Consider the following 16,941-nt stretch of genomic DNA (forward strand, 5'->3'; position numbering starts at 1 on the left):
ATAGGCCATTGCATTCATTTCAGCTATAAGCACCATGGAAAACCTATCCCACGGGGGATTAGACCCAATTCAACCAGGGCTGCATCTACCTCTACAGCCTTTCTCAGAGGTGTACCTACCAAGGACATCCTAGAAGCTGCTACCTGGAGTTCTGTACATACTTTCACCAAGCATTACCATTTACCATTGTTTTCTAAATCTAGAGCTGGCTTTGCCACTGCAGTCTTGCAGGGCCTTATAGCTGGTCCTAATGCTATCTAAATTCCTCCTCCCATCCTTAGCTTTGGGAATCTACCCAAATGTGATGACTGCAACAGTGAAACACGAAGAACATAGTACAGTTGTGTACACTTACCATAAATGTAGATGTTCGAGTGTATTCACTGTTGCAGTCCTGGTTACCGTCCCACCAGCCCTTGACTTCTTTTGGCTATACCTCTACTTTCCTTTACTATGCTTAAAAGCTTTTTGGTGTACTTGCTTTTTTGTTGGAGATGTAACCTTGTAAATTTATTTTTAATTGCTTCCCATTAGGGGGGGCACCTGGCATCTGGGGCAAGAAAAACTGATGTAGTTGCGTCGGCTGCATGCTTTATACCCCTGACTACCTAACGTCACGAAAGATGAGACAGCAACCGACGCAGGACTCAAGACTTTGATAATCAGGCCAACTGAGGGCTACTGCAAGCAGATAACCCAAATGTGATGATTGCAACAGTGAATACACTGGAACATCTACATTTATGGCAAGTGTACACAACTGTACTGTCTCCCTTCTTCCCCAACTCATCTGCAGCATTGCATTGCTCATCTGCTAACCAGATTCTCATGTCGTCAGGCAAAATGCTAATGGCTTGTTCCCTCACCAAAAGCTTTGCCAGCCCTTCAAAAGTGGTGACCTGACAACCACTGTCACACCTACGAAAGTAAGTGCTTAACTCAGCAATATATTCACACACACTTTCATCTACCTTGTGTCTATGTTCACAAAATGTTTTTTTGTAAGCTCCAGGTGTTAACTTAAAACACCCTAGCAAACAATTTTTAACAGTATTATAGTTTAAGCAATCCGCATCAGACAATTTAGAAATAGCAGTTACAACTTTACCATGGAGTAAGGGGGTTAGGAACTGTGCCTAGAGCCCTTGGTCAGCATTATATTGTTTACATGCCCTTTCAAACATATGAATGAAACTATCAAAAATGATAACCCTCTAAATTGTGGAAGAAATGTACTGACCTTTGTGGCTTCTGGGGTTTGGGTTATTCTCTTCCCCATTACCTCCATGACCCTGGCATTGAGTCAGCATCTCCTGCTCATGTTGCCTCTGCCTCTCATTCCCTTCAGCTTTCAGACGTCTCAGTCTCTCGGCTGATTCTAGTGCCATCATTTTTTTCTTTTTCTTCAGCCTCCAAGTGCCGCAGTCTTTCTGCTGATTCTAGTTGTAACTGTTTGGCCTCCAGTTCAAGTCTCTTTAACTGCAGACAGATTTTTAAGTCCTCTGTGGAAAGGTTGAACTGTCCATTTTCTGTGAGTTGTACATCTGCAAGGCCAGCCTGGTTGCTGGTATGTGATGCAGCTGTGCCCAAGGCTGCAGTCATGTCTGCTTTAGTTAGCTTGGCATGCACCAGTCCTTTGGCCTGTCACATCTCAGCCAACTGGCTCCTTGTCAGCTTGCCATACTCCTCTGCTGACATCCTTGCCTGCTCTCCCTGACTTTCTAAGCTAACAAAAAAATTAATAAAACTATTGTGATATGAAACTCTGAATGTTCACAGTGTGGCTGATTGAGAGTACAAGCACCTTCTTCACTGACCACTGTTTACAGGCTACAGGAGTTCAGGATCCATACCACTGATTCTTAATATGTGGATATCCCACCATTGCCACTAATTAATATGTGACGCCCCATCACTGGCCCAGTAATCAAGGAGCCTCAATCCTCACTACTGGCAATAGTGGGAGATGTACATACTGGGAGGATTACAGGTACACACACAGTATTTCCAGATGCAGCTCTCTGCATCAAGTGCAGTTTCCCTTAAGAGCACATAGAAGACCACAGTCAGCCAGGGGCTGGTTTCTTTCTTCTTCTCCAGATCCCCAATAAGACCCCCACTGACATAGTTATAGAGTTGAGATCTCAGCTGAGGGACCACGTCAAGGCCTCCAGCACCCTCTCTGGTCCAATCAGTGCTTTGTTTCCCTGCCCAAGTAGCTGACACACACACTCTTTGAGGTTTAGGTTCATAGGAGGGTACTAGGCTATTGGCCCTAGGGCCTATATAAGCCTAGCCAAAAATGTACCCTGGCTTTCGCCACCCAAGAAAATTATTTTCTTGTGCTCTTGTCGAGCAGAGCCACAGACGTGATCCCCGGGGTGAATTTCCTATCCGCCCATCCAATCATCAAGATTTTTCTTGAAGAGTGCTAATGAGGAGCTCTGTTTGACATAGATAGGTAGTCTATTCCAGAGTATGGGAAGGGACAGGAATCTATCCTTCCAGCATGTCCCTAGAGCGTGTAGCTTGGAGGGATTGGGATTTCTTTAAGTGGAGCATGTCCAACAGCTCTGGGTTTGACATAGCTTTGTATGTTAGTCAGAGATCGCCTCTGAGTAGGCGATATGCGACAGAGTAAAGCTGGAGTTTTTTGAGATGCTCTGCGTAGGGCATCTGCTTGAGGCCAGTAATCCTCTTTGCGAGGTATTTCTGTGGCCTTTCCAGTTGTAGATGTCTTGTGAGGTACATACCAAAAGGAGCGTTGTAGTCTATAATGGGTCTAATGAGTGATGAGTAAAGGGGAACAATGACCTCTTTTTTTCTGGATGAGAAACCTTTCGTGATGAGGTGAGTCACGTAGAAGGATTTCCTGACCACTGTGGCGATGTGATTACCAAAGGAGAGACTACTGTCCACCTGTGTCCCAAGGTCTCTTATCACATTTTCGGTGTTAAGTAGACTACCAGCTATGTGGTATTTCATGGGTACAGAGTTTTTACCAAAGGGGATGACAATACACTTTTTGGCATTGAGCTTCAGGCCATGGCTTTGACACCAGGCATCTGTCTCAGTGAGGCCCTTTTGTAGTATGTCCAAATTGTTAGGAGTTTTGGTTATGGCTCCTAGTTTGCAGTCATCTGCAAACTTTGTTAGCCAAAGACCTTCTGTGTTAGCCTGTACTTTAGAGAAGTAGATACCAAACAGGAGGGGACCCAGGACTGAACCCTGTGGTACTCCACTTGTCACTGGTCTGAAGTCAGATTTAGAGTCTGCTACTTTTACAGTGTGGGTTCTGTCCGTGAGCCAGTTGGCAACCCATCTTGTGACATAGGGATTTGGTTTTGATTTATACACAAACACACACACACCTGGCAAAGGATGGCACAGGTTTACTAGCTGTGCCCCTTTCTACCCAGACTGTAAAGTAGTTATTACTGTCACCAGTCACTCCTCATCATCTACATTAAGGTGCCTAATCTTACTATGTAATGTTACTATCAATACAAATGGGAGTTTGACCAAGAGCAAGGCTATTAAGAGTGTCCCACAGTGTCACCAAATATGCAAGTACTCTCAGAACTTAAATATGTCTCACAAATATCAGCCACAATGATAGGTTTGAATATTTTTTGTGTCTTTCGGCTATTCCCGGTTAGGGGTCGCCACAGTGGAACTCCGGTCTGCTAATGATTGGCATTAGATTTTTACGTGCCGAGTTGCTGGCCCTGACGCACAACCTTCAACGAAGGTACGCCCATTCACACGTCTCCTAATAGAAGACGCTGTAGCTGAGAATCGAACAGGACAACGTCTTACTGTGAGGCGACAACACTACCGCAGCACCACCACCGCAGTACATTAATAATAAATAATAAAAGAACAAGAAAATACTCGGTAAATAATTACAGTTACTCATATTCCATCTTAACCTAAGAAGCATAAACAACAAGGTTCCCAACCTACATGCAATGTTAGCTACTCATTCCCCTGACATTATGTGCCTATCGGAAATGGCTAAAACCTTCCACTAAGGATGAAGAGATTCTCCCACCTGGGTACAATGTCCTCAGGTCTGACCGGATAAATAAAAGGGGTGGGGGAATAGCTGTTATGTTTAGGAATACTCTGAATATCATAATGAATCCATTACAACCTCCTAAAGTCTCTAATATAGAACTTATTGCCCTAAAGATATGCCTAAACACCCAAAAATGCATCAACCTTATAGTAATTTATATCCCACCAGGGAAGAACACAGAAAACTTGGAGCAAACCCTCTGCTGGTTAACCACCAATTACCCTCAAGAAACCATAGTACTTGGAGACGTCAATATAAACTGGTCTCACTGCTCCGCTCATATAACTCCCCATCCTATTAACTTACATGGTTTCTCCCAAAATATTCTATCTCCAACTAGAATTGGCAATGCTCAACAGAAAGAGAGCACCATTGATTGGATTCTTACCAATAAGGATTCACATAATTATACCACTGGGACCCTCCCCAATGACCTCAGTGACCATCTTATTACCTATATTATTAAACATAAATGCCCACCTACCAACCCCCCCTTATATAGACTAGTCAGAATCAAAAAGAAATTTGACCCACAACTATTCCTTGCAGAACTTAAGTCCTGTAACTGGTCCATCCTAAAAACTCTACCACTCCAGGAGAGCGTTTCCTACTTTAATGACACATTCCTTAACATACTTGACTCTCATGCCCCAAATCGACAAATCAGATCCAAGGAACGGATAGCACCTTGGCTAACTAGAGAAACCAAAACTAAAATTAAACTCCGGGACCAGGCCTGGGACAAATGGAGAGCTACTAAAACCCCCCTAGATCGCATCAAATTTCAACAGCTTAGAAACTCTACTAAAACAGCCATTACCCAGGATAAAAAACAGTATTTCTGCCACCTCCAGAATAAACACCAGAATAACCTAAAGAAGTTCTGGGCTGGATTTAATAACCTCCTCCATCCAGGTAAATCCACTACCCCCACCCCTGAGAAACTCATTGGGAAAAATCCAGAAGAAATAGCCAACACCTTCAACTCTTTTTTTACCGAGACCATCCAGTCCCTAGCCAGTCAGCTAACTACTACTTCCTCACCCTTCAGTCATACTAATGACTCTGCTCCCCCCTCCTTTAACTTAGAACCAATATCTACCTCCTATATTCGTACCCTCTTAAAAAAACTTAAACCAACCACCCTAGCGGCGGATCACCTCCCAGCGGAATACCTACAAATTGCGTTCGATGCAATTGCCTATCCCATATCAATCCTGATCAACAGAACTATAACTGAAGCTACCATCCCCTCTATTTGGAAAATTTCATATATCATCCCTCTTCATAAAGGAGGCACCTCCACTGAAACATCCAACTACAGACCAATAGCAATATTGTCTCCAATAGGTAAAATTATGGAAAGGTGTGTTCACAAACAACTCCTACACTACCTAACCCTTAATAGTCTCTTGTCTGATTCCCAGCACGGCTTTCGCCCCCATCACAGTACAACCACTGCCCTCCTCTCTTTTGTTGACTCCGTCAATAATAACCGTAATAATAAACTAATATCCTCCGCCCTCTTTCTTGATCTATTGAAAGCCTTCGATATGGTTAATCACCAGCTTCTGCTCCACACCCTGGAAAGCCTACATCTCGACAACCTAGCCCTAAGCTGGTTCAATGCTTACCTCTCTGGTAGGCAACAAGCTGTCCAGTGGCAAAACAGGCTATCTGACCTGCTCCCTAACACCATTGGTGTTCCTCAGGGCTCTATACTTGGTCCCCTTCTTTTTTCCGTCTTCATAAATGAACTTCACTCAGTCATCCCTAAAGCCACCTGCATTCAATATGCAGATGACTCCACCCTGATCTGTTCGGACGTCTCTCTCTCGAAACTCCAAACAACTACTCAACACTGTTTTACTATAGTCGAAAAATGGTTCTCCGATTTGAAACTCATACTCAATCCAACAAAAAACAAATTGCTTCTATTTTTCCCCTCCGTATCCAAACCCCTAGGAAAAGAACTTCCAATTCCTAACAATATAACCTTCCATGTGGAATCCATCAATGGCACCATCATATACCCTGTCTCCAGCACCAAACTATTAGGTGTTACTATTGACCACAAGCTTAAATTTGACATACACATTAGCCAAACAATTAAATCTGTAAACAAGAAACTCGGCTCCATGTACAGAATAAAGAACTTTTTAAACCCTCTTGCCAAACTAACCATTGCTCGCACTCATCTCCTCTCCACCCTCTTGTACACCTCCCCAGTACTCTCCTTCCTCAATAAACGTGAACTTAATATGCTCTCTGTTGCCTATAATCACATTGCCAGATTTATAATAGGTGCACCTTATCGTACTCACCATTGCCTTAACCTAAAGAAACTTGGCTGGTTAGAATTGCCCAATCTTCTCAAACTCAACCAACTTACTGAAGCTTTAAAAATAATCAACCAACCGGACAGAACTCCCTCACTGAGTAGAATACTGACCCCCTACTCCAACCTAAACTGCCTTCGATCATCAAATAGTGTTCAAATACTAACCATTAAATCTAAGAATTCGGGTGGTGATGCTCTCTACGCCAACTCCATTGGAAAGCCTTGGAATTCCCTTCCAAACAACCTAAGACTTATGACCTGGCTTTATCAATTCAAAAATAATCTCAAAGAATTCCGTAAGTCACACTGGCTATGCCCCTGTTCTGAACCAGACTAACCCAAAGATCTCATACCACCTTAGTCTCATCCCCTTTTCAGAGATTATAATCTCTATCCCTTGGCTTCACAATGTAACCCTTGTTTTAGACCATCTTCACTTTATGTGAATGTCATACAATCAGTATGTATAGCCTGCTGTTTTCTTTCATGTTTATGTTAATCCTATTTCTTCTGAATGTAAATGTACCATGTCTTCTCATTATGTTGGAGCTTTTCTCCCCGGGCCTCTACTGAAAAAGGACATGTATCCAGCTAGACTAGCCCGGTCAACAAATGTAAAATAAAATAAATAAATAAATAAATAAACAGTTACATTAGAGTTCAAAATCATAAGAAATACTTAAAACAACATTGCAGAACAATCTCAAATAAATACAGAAAGCATCTAAGCTGTACTTCACTATATTCCTGACTTAATCTGAGAGAATTACTATACTCTACTTAACTTGCTTACAGAGCAAGGCAAGTGTGGTGAATGGGTCTTCTTGTCTGGTCAAAGACAAAATACAGAATGCTCTGTCTCTGTCAAAGAGTTCTTAAATCAATATCTCAACTATTACTGCTGGGTTAGCTTGCAGGATGACATCACTTCTTGTCATCTGACTTTAGTTCTGAAGCTAAACCCCCATTGCTAGAAACTGCCAGCACTTAGCATCTACCTGTGAAAATAAGTATCCCTCAGATCTTTGCAGCTGCTTGAAGACATAAAACAATAAAACATTTACAAGATAATGCAGAAAGCTCCTTGGTTTTAGACATCCTGTCTCCTTCATGCATTGAAACCATCTTTTATGGCACAGTTATAAAGTAATTTAATTTCAACTATTTTTTCAGAAGTTTTGCAAGTTAATCTTCTATGTTCCAGTTTCCACTGTTAAAATGTATACATTTACACAGTTATAGTTTATGTACATTTCTGCTCTCTTCCAGTAGAGTACACTATGGACACATCTCTAAGCTGAGTACTCTACAAAATATCTCTTCAGCACACATCTGTACAAACCATCTTATATGACATACAGTTCTAATACATTTGTAACACAATCATATGAATCATGTTGATATTCACTAATGACATGTTTGTTTACAAAATTCCAGCTAGCTGTGCTGGCAGTACCTCTTTTCACACCGTCTTCATGCACTTCTATACTTAAATTTTCTCTTTCCTTTCCCTAAAGATTTCCCCTTTCCATTGGGGACTGTAAAATCTGAATTTAAGTCCGTAGTTGCACACACGTTGAGGGATTATTGCATTTAACAGCTATAGCACTGCAAAATTACTTCTGAGCATTTTTGTATATTTGAGAAAGGGTTAAAATTTTCTGCGTTCTGTTTTCATCTTCATTTTATGCTTCTTGCTAACCTTACAAGTTAACCTTTTCATTCATTTTCCTTCCTTAATTTATCATCTCTCATCTTCTGCTCAAGACCACAATGCTCTGTAATCTAAAAATTGAGTCATTTCTATCCCATTACTTCCGTCATATTTTTTCATTTTTAACATTATATTCTTTATATGTACAGTTCCTATTTTCTTTATTTTCAGTTCTCCACATTTTGTTAACTCATCACTTTAATATTTTATATTATTTCTCTTTCCTTACTCCTCAGTGTAATTATTGACAAATTTGCCAGTACATACTTATTTAAGCACCTTTTTCCTTTCAGACATATTTGTGTACACATATCACTATTAATCTGGCACATCTTTCCCTTCTCATGTCACATATTATCTCCCTCAAAGGTACTGTTACTGTCACATCTAATATTTTTAGTTCCTCATTTTATCAAAATCCGTATCCCTGAACTTGTTTTATTTTCCACCAACACTGTAATCTTCCTTCCCCATATTGTCTCAAATCTCTCTTTTCTTTCCTTCTTCACATACTGTGTCAGCAGACATATCATATCCATAATTTCCTACACAGTCTCTATTAAACTCCTGCAATAATTTTGAATATTGTCACAATTCTTATACCCTTTACTTTGTCTTTCTTACTTGCATTGTTTTACCTTTCTTCTCCTAACTCTCCCCTCAATTGATATTTCATAATTTAGTTCTTGTTTTTCTAGTCTGCCTGTCTGTCCCATCTCTCCTTTATCATTTTCTAGTACTGCATGCTTATTTTTAATTTGCATCTGAGACGTCAGTATCAGTAGACTAGCCCCCTCTTCATTTACCTCCATCTTTTCCAGTGTTTTTACTACGTTCTCTTCTTTTCTTATTTCACACATAATATTTTTTTTCTAATTGTCTGTCATCTCTTTCTTCTTCCTTTTCCCTTACCCTTTATTTTCTAACAAAGTGCAGTCAAACCATAAAAGTTTTTTTCTGTAAGCTGGTTTACAATTTCTGGTTGAAATGCCCCCCCCCCCCCCCTCACACACACACACATTGGTCACATTTTAAGTTACAGTCTTGCACAAAATGTTTTCTCCACAAAAAAACAAGCTTTAGTTTATACCCAGTATTTAGGAGTGCACTTTTCCCATTTCACATCATTAGATACCTGTTGTGTTTTCCTTTCACTCATATTTATTGTTCCCCATGTTTCCCACCCTCCTGTCCTGACTTTTCTTCCATCATACACTTAACATCACATACTTCATTACAAGCCAAAAACAAATTAAAATCCCTATTCTATTATTCTACATCTGATGTTCCGAACTGTATGGTTGTTTCTTTTTAATTGTGTGCTTAAATTCTAAAACAAACTTTTTATGATGAAAACATGTTTTTTTTTCTGCTTCATTCATAAATTATTCTGCTAACAGATAAGTTTCAAATGTCAGTTCATGAAAGTTTTCATTACTTAAGTGTATTAATTCTCTTGTGTGTTTCAAGTCGACACCCAGTGGCAAAATATCATACCTGTTAATGGCTTCATTGTTTTTTGTTCCGAATGTTACCGCTGGTCATTTTCACTACACATTAAGTGCTTTTATGTTGCCTTGTATTCTTGCACTTCCCTCTTCCACCATGTTTCTTTTCCTGTTTGCCTGACTCACAGTTTCATCACAAGTGTTTGTAGTTCTTTTAGTATGGTAACCCTTCAGCAGTGGCCCTGAACTTTTGACCTCAAAAGAGTTGTCCGTTATGCGTCATTAATAATCTGCACCATGGTAGATGGACAGCTGTCTCCTGTACAAGAGACGGTTGTGAATTTGTTGATTCACCCTACAGCACTCTCATTTTGTAGTATTCTAGGTTCAGTCGTGCTCAGCGTCTTTTTATTTGCAGTTGATGTGGTGGTATATCTTGAGTATACCTCTTACCATGTGTTTTTCATAGATTGACTTCCTTAAGATTGTTGGTTGTTCCCTGTAGAATAATGCATCTTCAGAGCATTTACTCATTTCTTCATTTAATTAAGTTTTACTCTGATAGTCTACTGATCACAGTGGACAAATGTCAGACATAGCCCAGGTGATTACATTCATAATATGGAGTTAGAAAAACAGTGAGAAAAAAAAAACAACACGCATTACTAACCGAAGTTGTAGGAGTGACAATCTTTAGACCCTTAAAAAATGTATACATCAACAGAGAAAAAGTTTACTTTTTGATGATCCTTAACCAGCCAGCGTGTGTGTGTGTGTGTGTGTGTGTGTGTGTGTGTGTGTGTGTGTGTAAATATATATATATATATATATATATATAAATGTATGTATGTATTTTTTTTCTGAATTTGACTTGAGATGCAAGTTGAATTTTAAACCTGTCATATTCCTGATGCTACACTTTTCACTTATAGTTTTATAGGTAAGTAATAGGATAGCTGCACTTGCGGTCCATTTTATGCTTAGCCAAGTTTCGTTTTGATGCTTGAATTAACCTATCCTCTTTGGTGTAAGTTTGGTCTTTTCCATCCTATGATCGATAGTTATGTATTACTATTGTTAAGAATAACTGGGATCGTACCATAGATAATATGAGGGCCCCATACATTGGATAAAGCATTAAGGAGCTGCCTCTCTCCATTAGTGGTACAGGGAGCAGTCCTAAATGTTTTGTCCCATGCATGGGACCACTCAAATTATCTGTGGTACGATAGGTAATTTGAGGGGTCTCATGCATGGCATAAAGCATTTAGGAGCTGCCTCTTTGTATTAGTAGTACAGGGGGACAGTCCTGGGGTGAATTTTCTCTTACCTATGCATAGATCCAAGTTGAATTTGAATATGGACATGCATGAGCTTTACTTCACGTGGATGGGGAATCTGAGCAAGAGCAGCGATATCCTCAGAGAGATATATCTATCTCTTCAAACCATTCTGTTGATGTTGCATAAGAGATTTAGAACCCTAGGCAGAGTATTTCTGATGCCGTTTGACTTGCTGATGTGCATTAGTTCCATCAGTAATGGGTCAGAGGAGGCCTTGTATGCCAGGCACAGGTCACCTTTTAGCAGTCTGTAGCATACAGACTATAGTGACAGGGCTTTCAGTCTGTCGGGCATGTTTTTTAGTCCTTGTATCCTTTCAATTAAGTAGCTTTTTGGGTGTTTAAATTGTTGCATGCCAAAGAGGATATTATACTCTTTGATTGATCGATTCAGGGCCGATTAAAGGGGGGGGGGGGGGGGCGACAACATCTTTAGATCTAAATACAATCCTTTTGTTTATAAGCTGTGCAATATAGAAAGACTTTCTTGCAACAGTGTCCACAAGATGATCGAAAGGTCGCTATCGCTATCCACAAAAGTTCCAAATCCTTAACAACTGGACCAACTCTTAGAGGCGTATTGTCACTGTGGTAGTTTCTTGGAGTCGATGACTTCCCAAAGGATATGATGATGCTTTTTTTTTGGTATTTTTGTTTCAGTCTTTGATTTTTGGCACCAGTTACTTTTTGGGACAAACCTTTCTACAAAATAGCAAAGTCATTTGGGGATTCAGTAACTGCTCCTAGCTTACAGTCATTTGCAAAATCAGTGAGCTAGAGTCCTTTGGTATTGGCTTTTACTTTAGAGAAGTAGATGCCAAACTGGAGTCGGCCTAGCACTGAATGCTGGTGGACTGAACTTGGTGACTGCTCCCTTTGTGAATAAAGGTTCCCCTAATTTTGATCTCCTCTGTCCTCTTTGTGAACCATTTGGCAGTCCAGCAGGTGTATTCCCAGTTTATTTAGTTTTTCTACTTTGTCTGAGTAGGAGATTATGTGAAAAGCTTTGGCTACTTTGAGGTATGCTATGTTTACTGTTTGACAGACACCCATTGCTTTGTGACCTTTACAAAAAAGGTCCACTAAGTTTAGTAAGCATGACCTTCTCTTGATTAATGCAAACTGAAACAGGTCCAGTGTTTGGAGGTTCCTTAAGTCCATATTGAGTAGTACCATGATAAGCCTTTCCATGACTTTGTATGTATGCAAAGCTGGTCAGACTTATGGGTCTGTAATTGCCTGCATCTGTTGTAGACCAGCCCTTGTTCAGGGGAATGACTGTAGCTGTTATCCATTCACTTAGTACAAAACCTTTGTGAAGGCTGAGGTTAAATAGTGTTAGGTGTGTGGCTGTGTCATGCTTCATAATGTTTAAGATGCATCCAGGGATATTGTCAGAATCCAATGATGCAGTATTTTTAACTTTTGATTAGAGTTTTAGGACTTGGTTTTGTGTGGTAACTGGAGGTGAGCCGGTTTCAGATGTATCTTGTGGGACCAATAGAGGTGGGTAAAGTTTGAGCTGAAATTATCAAACAGTAGGGTCACTATATGTTTAGCCTCACTGTAGGTAACAAAGTTCACAATTGGCTCAGTGCATTTCTGTATTATGCTTCTGAGATTATGAACAGAACTAAAAACGGCCTTGTGATGGTCTTGCCTGTGGTAGCTATTTTAGCCTCAGATGTGGCTTTGGTAGATTCTGTTAAACACCTGAGCTGTTTGTTTCAATGGCGAGGACTCTATTCTAGGAATTACTCTTTATTTTTGGTCAAAATGTTCTTCCTTTTTATTGTAAAGAAGTACAATATTTCTCATATGAAAGTTGCTCTGCTTTGTATTGCTTTGAATGATAACTACTTTAAGTATTTTCGCTTGTTATTGAGCAAATCCTTGCATTTGTCTGACACTGTTGTTTTGTGGCTCAGAGTGTTTGAAAGCTTTGGGACACATGGAGTTGGCAACTGAAAGCTATAGCAGGGTGGTAGAAATGGCACCCCTCCATCTGGATGCCCGGATTGCTCTGTCCACTCTGCAGCAGCAGCTTGGTCAGCCTGAGAAAGCCCTGGAGGCTCTGGAACCTATGCATGACCCAGAGACATTGGCAGAGGATGCAAATGCAGCTCAACAGGTAAGGCTTGTGCTAGGCAGATGCACTGAAACAAAATCTTTCAGTTTTCCTTTATAGTTAGGCTGTGTCTGTTGCTCATTTCCTGCATAATGATGGAGTGAACTTGTAAAATGTTTCTGTGTGAATGTCATTTGTGTGTTTGGGGGAGTGGGGGGACTGTTTCTTAAGTGACCGCCTTGATCCTGAGGAGGAACTGTAGAATGAAGAATTTTTTTCAGAATCATCCTAACAAATTTGAAGTCGCTTATAACAGCGGTGAAATTTGGATGATAAATTTATCTGCTGACAATTTTCATGTATTGTACACCTACTTGTTATTTTCCATCTGCTGGTTGTTTGCTTCGGATTTTATGTTATTTTTCTCCCTTTAGGCCAGCTTTCCTATTTTTTCAAACTTGCCTGACCTTGATTGGCTTGAATTTTTGTTCTTACATGTGCCATTGCATTGCAGTTAGGTCCTAGTGAGGTGCTCTGCTTGGTAAATGGGAATATTTTTTTTTGTTGATTTGGATAGATGTAGAGGCATTAAGCCTAGATATGCATGCACTAGAAACACAACCTCTTGGGCAACCATCTGTTCGACAGCCGTCATCCATAGTACAAGTATGTGAGGGAGAGGAGATAGTTCAGAGAAGGTGTATGCATGTATTTATTTATATTTGTTTTTCGGGGCTAAGGGCACTGATCAATATTGACCAATTTCAGCCTCATCCTGGGAGAAATACAAAACATTTCACAAACAAAAAATACAGAAATGTATGCAGTAACAAAATAGCTCAGACTAATTACATAGAAAAAAAAAACTGTGTGTGTGTGTGTGTGTGTGTGTGTGTGTGTGTGTGTGTGTGTGTGTATATATATACACACACACACACACACACACACACACACACACACACATATGTATACATTGCAGTAAACAAGCAGAGTGGAATGTGTAATTTTTATTTTTTTACTGAGAAGGTCTGACTAGACACAGGTCTGTTTTCAGTGGAGGCCCGGGGAGAAAAGCTCCATAAGTATTACATTACATTAGATAACATTTCCACAATACAAAAAATATTCATGCACACAGCTACACAAGTATTACATTAGTGACATTCACAAGGTACAAGATATTCATACACAAAGTACACTGTTAGTTGAATGCAGTTACAAACAATAGTTTGATATGAGTTAAATTTGAGTATCTGGTAGAATCTGAGCAAATGGGGTACGATAGTAGAGAATACTTTACTTTCTAGCATTATGTCAGTAAACTATTAGAGGTTGAGAACCATGGTAGTATTCATTATTTCGGAGAATATTAATAGCAGTGATTAGATTTGGTCTAGCCTTGGGGAAGACATGAACATAGCCAGTTTTGCATAAAGTGGGATTTGATGTTTTTTTTTTTTTTTTTTTTTGAAGAGGTAAGGTGAGGATGTTGAGGTTAGGTGATCGGGTAGGCGGTTCCAGGTTTTTGCAATGCAGCAGGCAAAGAGTGATTTGCCAGCTTCATTTTTGTGCTTAGTGACAGTTATGTGGTTTCGGTGTATTGATCTTAGGTTTCTGGAGGGTGTATAGGGTTGAATTAACTGTTGCAAGGCAGGGGTTTTCATAGGAAGGTAGTAGAGCTTATGGACAGTGGTAAGTTGGTTGAGTAGGAGGATTTGAGGTAACTCAAGCCAGTTGAGTTGCTAAGGGATTGGCAGTGATGGGACCGATGAGTGGCTTCATTAGCAAATTTGGTAATTTTGTTGTAGCATGATTAGTTTTTAGAGAGCTCTGTTTGGTGAAGGTTGGTAAAGATTGGAGAAGCATAAAGAAGTATAGATAACAGGTGGGTTCTAGCTATGGTGGATTTTGTGTGTCTGGTCATGTAGTTGTGATTTCTATAAAGGAGCCCGATCTTTTTGTTGACTTTCTTGATTGTTTAAGAAATATGGATGTCAAATTTAAGCTTATTGTCAATTTCTACTCCTAGGAGCTTAGTGTGTAGTGTTGGAGTGATATTAGTGTTGTCTTTGGATATTATTGCAAAATTATTGTTTATGGGGGGAGATCTATTGGACTGAAAAGAATAAGTTTAGTGTTTTTTTGGATTTAGCAGTAGTTTGATGTTGGTGAACCTTTCTTTGGCTAGAGTAAAGCTGTTTTGGGTTATGATTTGAAGTTTGTCACGGGTGTAGGCTGCACATATTATAGTGGTATCATCTGTGTATTGGACTACTGAGGCAGAGGATAGGGATGATGCTATATCATTAGTAAATAATGAGAATAGCAGTGTGCCGAGAATAGACCCTTGTGGGACACCAATGGTTACTGGAAGTAGGGGTGACATGTGGTTTTTCCAAAGAACAGCTTGTTGTCGGTTAGATAAGTAGCTACTGAATCAGGATAAGACGGAAGAATTTGTTAAAAGTGGCCAGTTTTTCTAGGAGTAAACTATGGTTCACCATATCAAAGGCTTTGGATAAGTCTAAGAATATGGAGGATATGAACAGGCTGTTGTTTCTGTGGGTATTAACAGAGTTTGAAAAGGATAGTAATGCTGTGGTAGTACTGTGAGAAGGTCTGAATCCATGCTGGGCTGGGGATAATAGGTTGTTGTGAAGGAGAAAATTTTTTAGTTGTGAGTAGACTACCCTCTCTAAAATCTTTGATAGGGGTGATAGTATTGCAATGGGGCAGTAGTTTGTAAGTTCAAGGGATTGTCCCCCTTTGTGTAATGGTATTATGTGACATATTTGCCATGATTTGGGTACTTTGCATTCAGTTATAGATCTGTTAATGAGGATGGACACAGGATAGGCTATGGCCTCTGCGGTAATCTGTAGGAATTCTGCTGGTAGTTTGTCTACTGCTGGGGTTGTTGATTTCAGTTTTTTGAGGAGTTTGGTAATAGTTGTAGTACTGACTGGTTCTAGGGAGAAACTATGTGTACTACTTTCTGTATTGGAAAGGGTGGGAGCTGTTGTTGATATTGTGTGGATGCTAGTCGTTTGGGTATTGGCTAGGGCTTGGATAGTTTCAGTAAAGTATTTGTTAAAGTGGGTGGGGATGTTGTGTAGGCTGTTTGATAGTAGTGGGGAAGGAGTGGAAGGCTTTCCTGGGTGTAGTAGGTTATTAATTGAGGCCCAAAATATTTGTGGGTTGTTGAGTGTTTTTCCTGTAAAGTTTTATATTAACTAGTTTTGTAAATTTTTATGTGTTTTTTTGGCTTGATTACATAGTTCATAGTACTTTAGTTTTAGGGTAGGGGTTTTGTGTTTATGGAATTGCAACCAGGCTTTGTCTCTTTCTTTCATTAAGGACCTGGTGTCTTTTGATAGTCATGGTGCGTGGTTGGTTTTAATTCTGGTGGTTCTGGGTGGTGCATGGGAGTTCAGGATGTTTAGGAAGGTGGAGCTGAAGTATTCTACAGCTTCATCTAGTGCTAAGTATTTTAGTGGAGTCCATATGCGGGATTTGAGCGAATTTATTAAGTCTTGAGTTCTGAAGTATTTTTTGTTTGGTATGACCCTGACAATGGGTTGTTTAGTTAGGTGGGGTTGATTCCTAATTAGGTATGTTGCTTGATGATCACTAAGGCTGTCAGGGAGACAACCTGAGAGATGGACGTGAGTGGGGTCAGATACTAGTATCCAATCCAAGATTGACTGTCGTTTAGAGTTTTTGTCTTTTCTTGTAGGAGTATTGATAATTTGGGTAAAACCATGGAGGCTAATATGGGTGGTGGGGTTTTGACTGTTACAGTCAGACCAATCAGTGTTAAAGTCACCTGCAAGAATGGTTTCCTGTGGATGAGTGATTTTCATCCAATTTAGTAGGTTTTTGAGTACATTAGTGTTGTTGCCTGGTGGTGTATAACCTCTAGCTATTATGATTTGTTTGTTGGGGTT

The 16,941-nt window shown here is 40.0% G+C and overlaps 1 protein-coding gene across 1 annotated transcript in view; it reads left to right on the forward strand.

The window, feature by feature from the left end:
* Nucleotides 1–16,941, forward strand: part of GTF3C3 (general transcription factor IIIC subunit 3) — a 701,049-nt gene that overhangs the window by 400,212 nt on the left and 283,896 nt on the right. Inside the window, exon 11 of the mRNA XM_044060620.1 lies at nt 12,855–13,057. Within this exon, the coding sequence (XP_043916555.1) occupies nt 12,855–13,057 (203 nt within the window). The remainder of the gene's footprint in view (nt 1–12,854; nt 13,058–16,941) is intronic.

The sequence above is a fragment of the Protopterus annectens genome, chromosome 2.part0 (genome assembly GCF_019279795.1).
Source record: "Protopterus annectens isolate FY-2018-M chromosome 2.part0, PAN1.0, whole genome shotgun sequence".
NCBI lineage: Eukaryota > Metazoa > Chordata > Ceratodontiformes > Protopteridae > Protopterus > Protopterus annectens.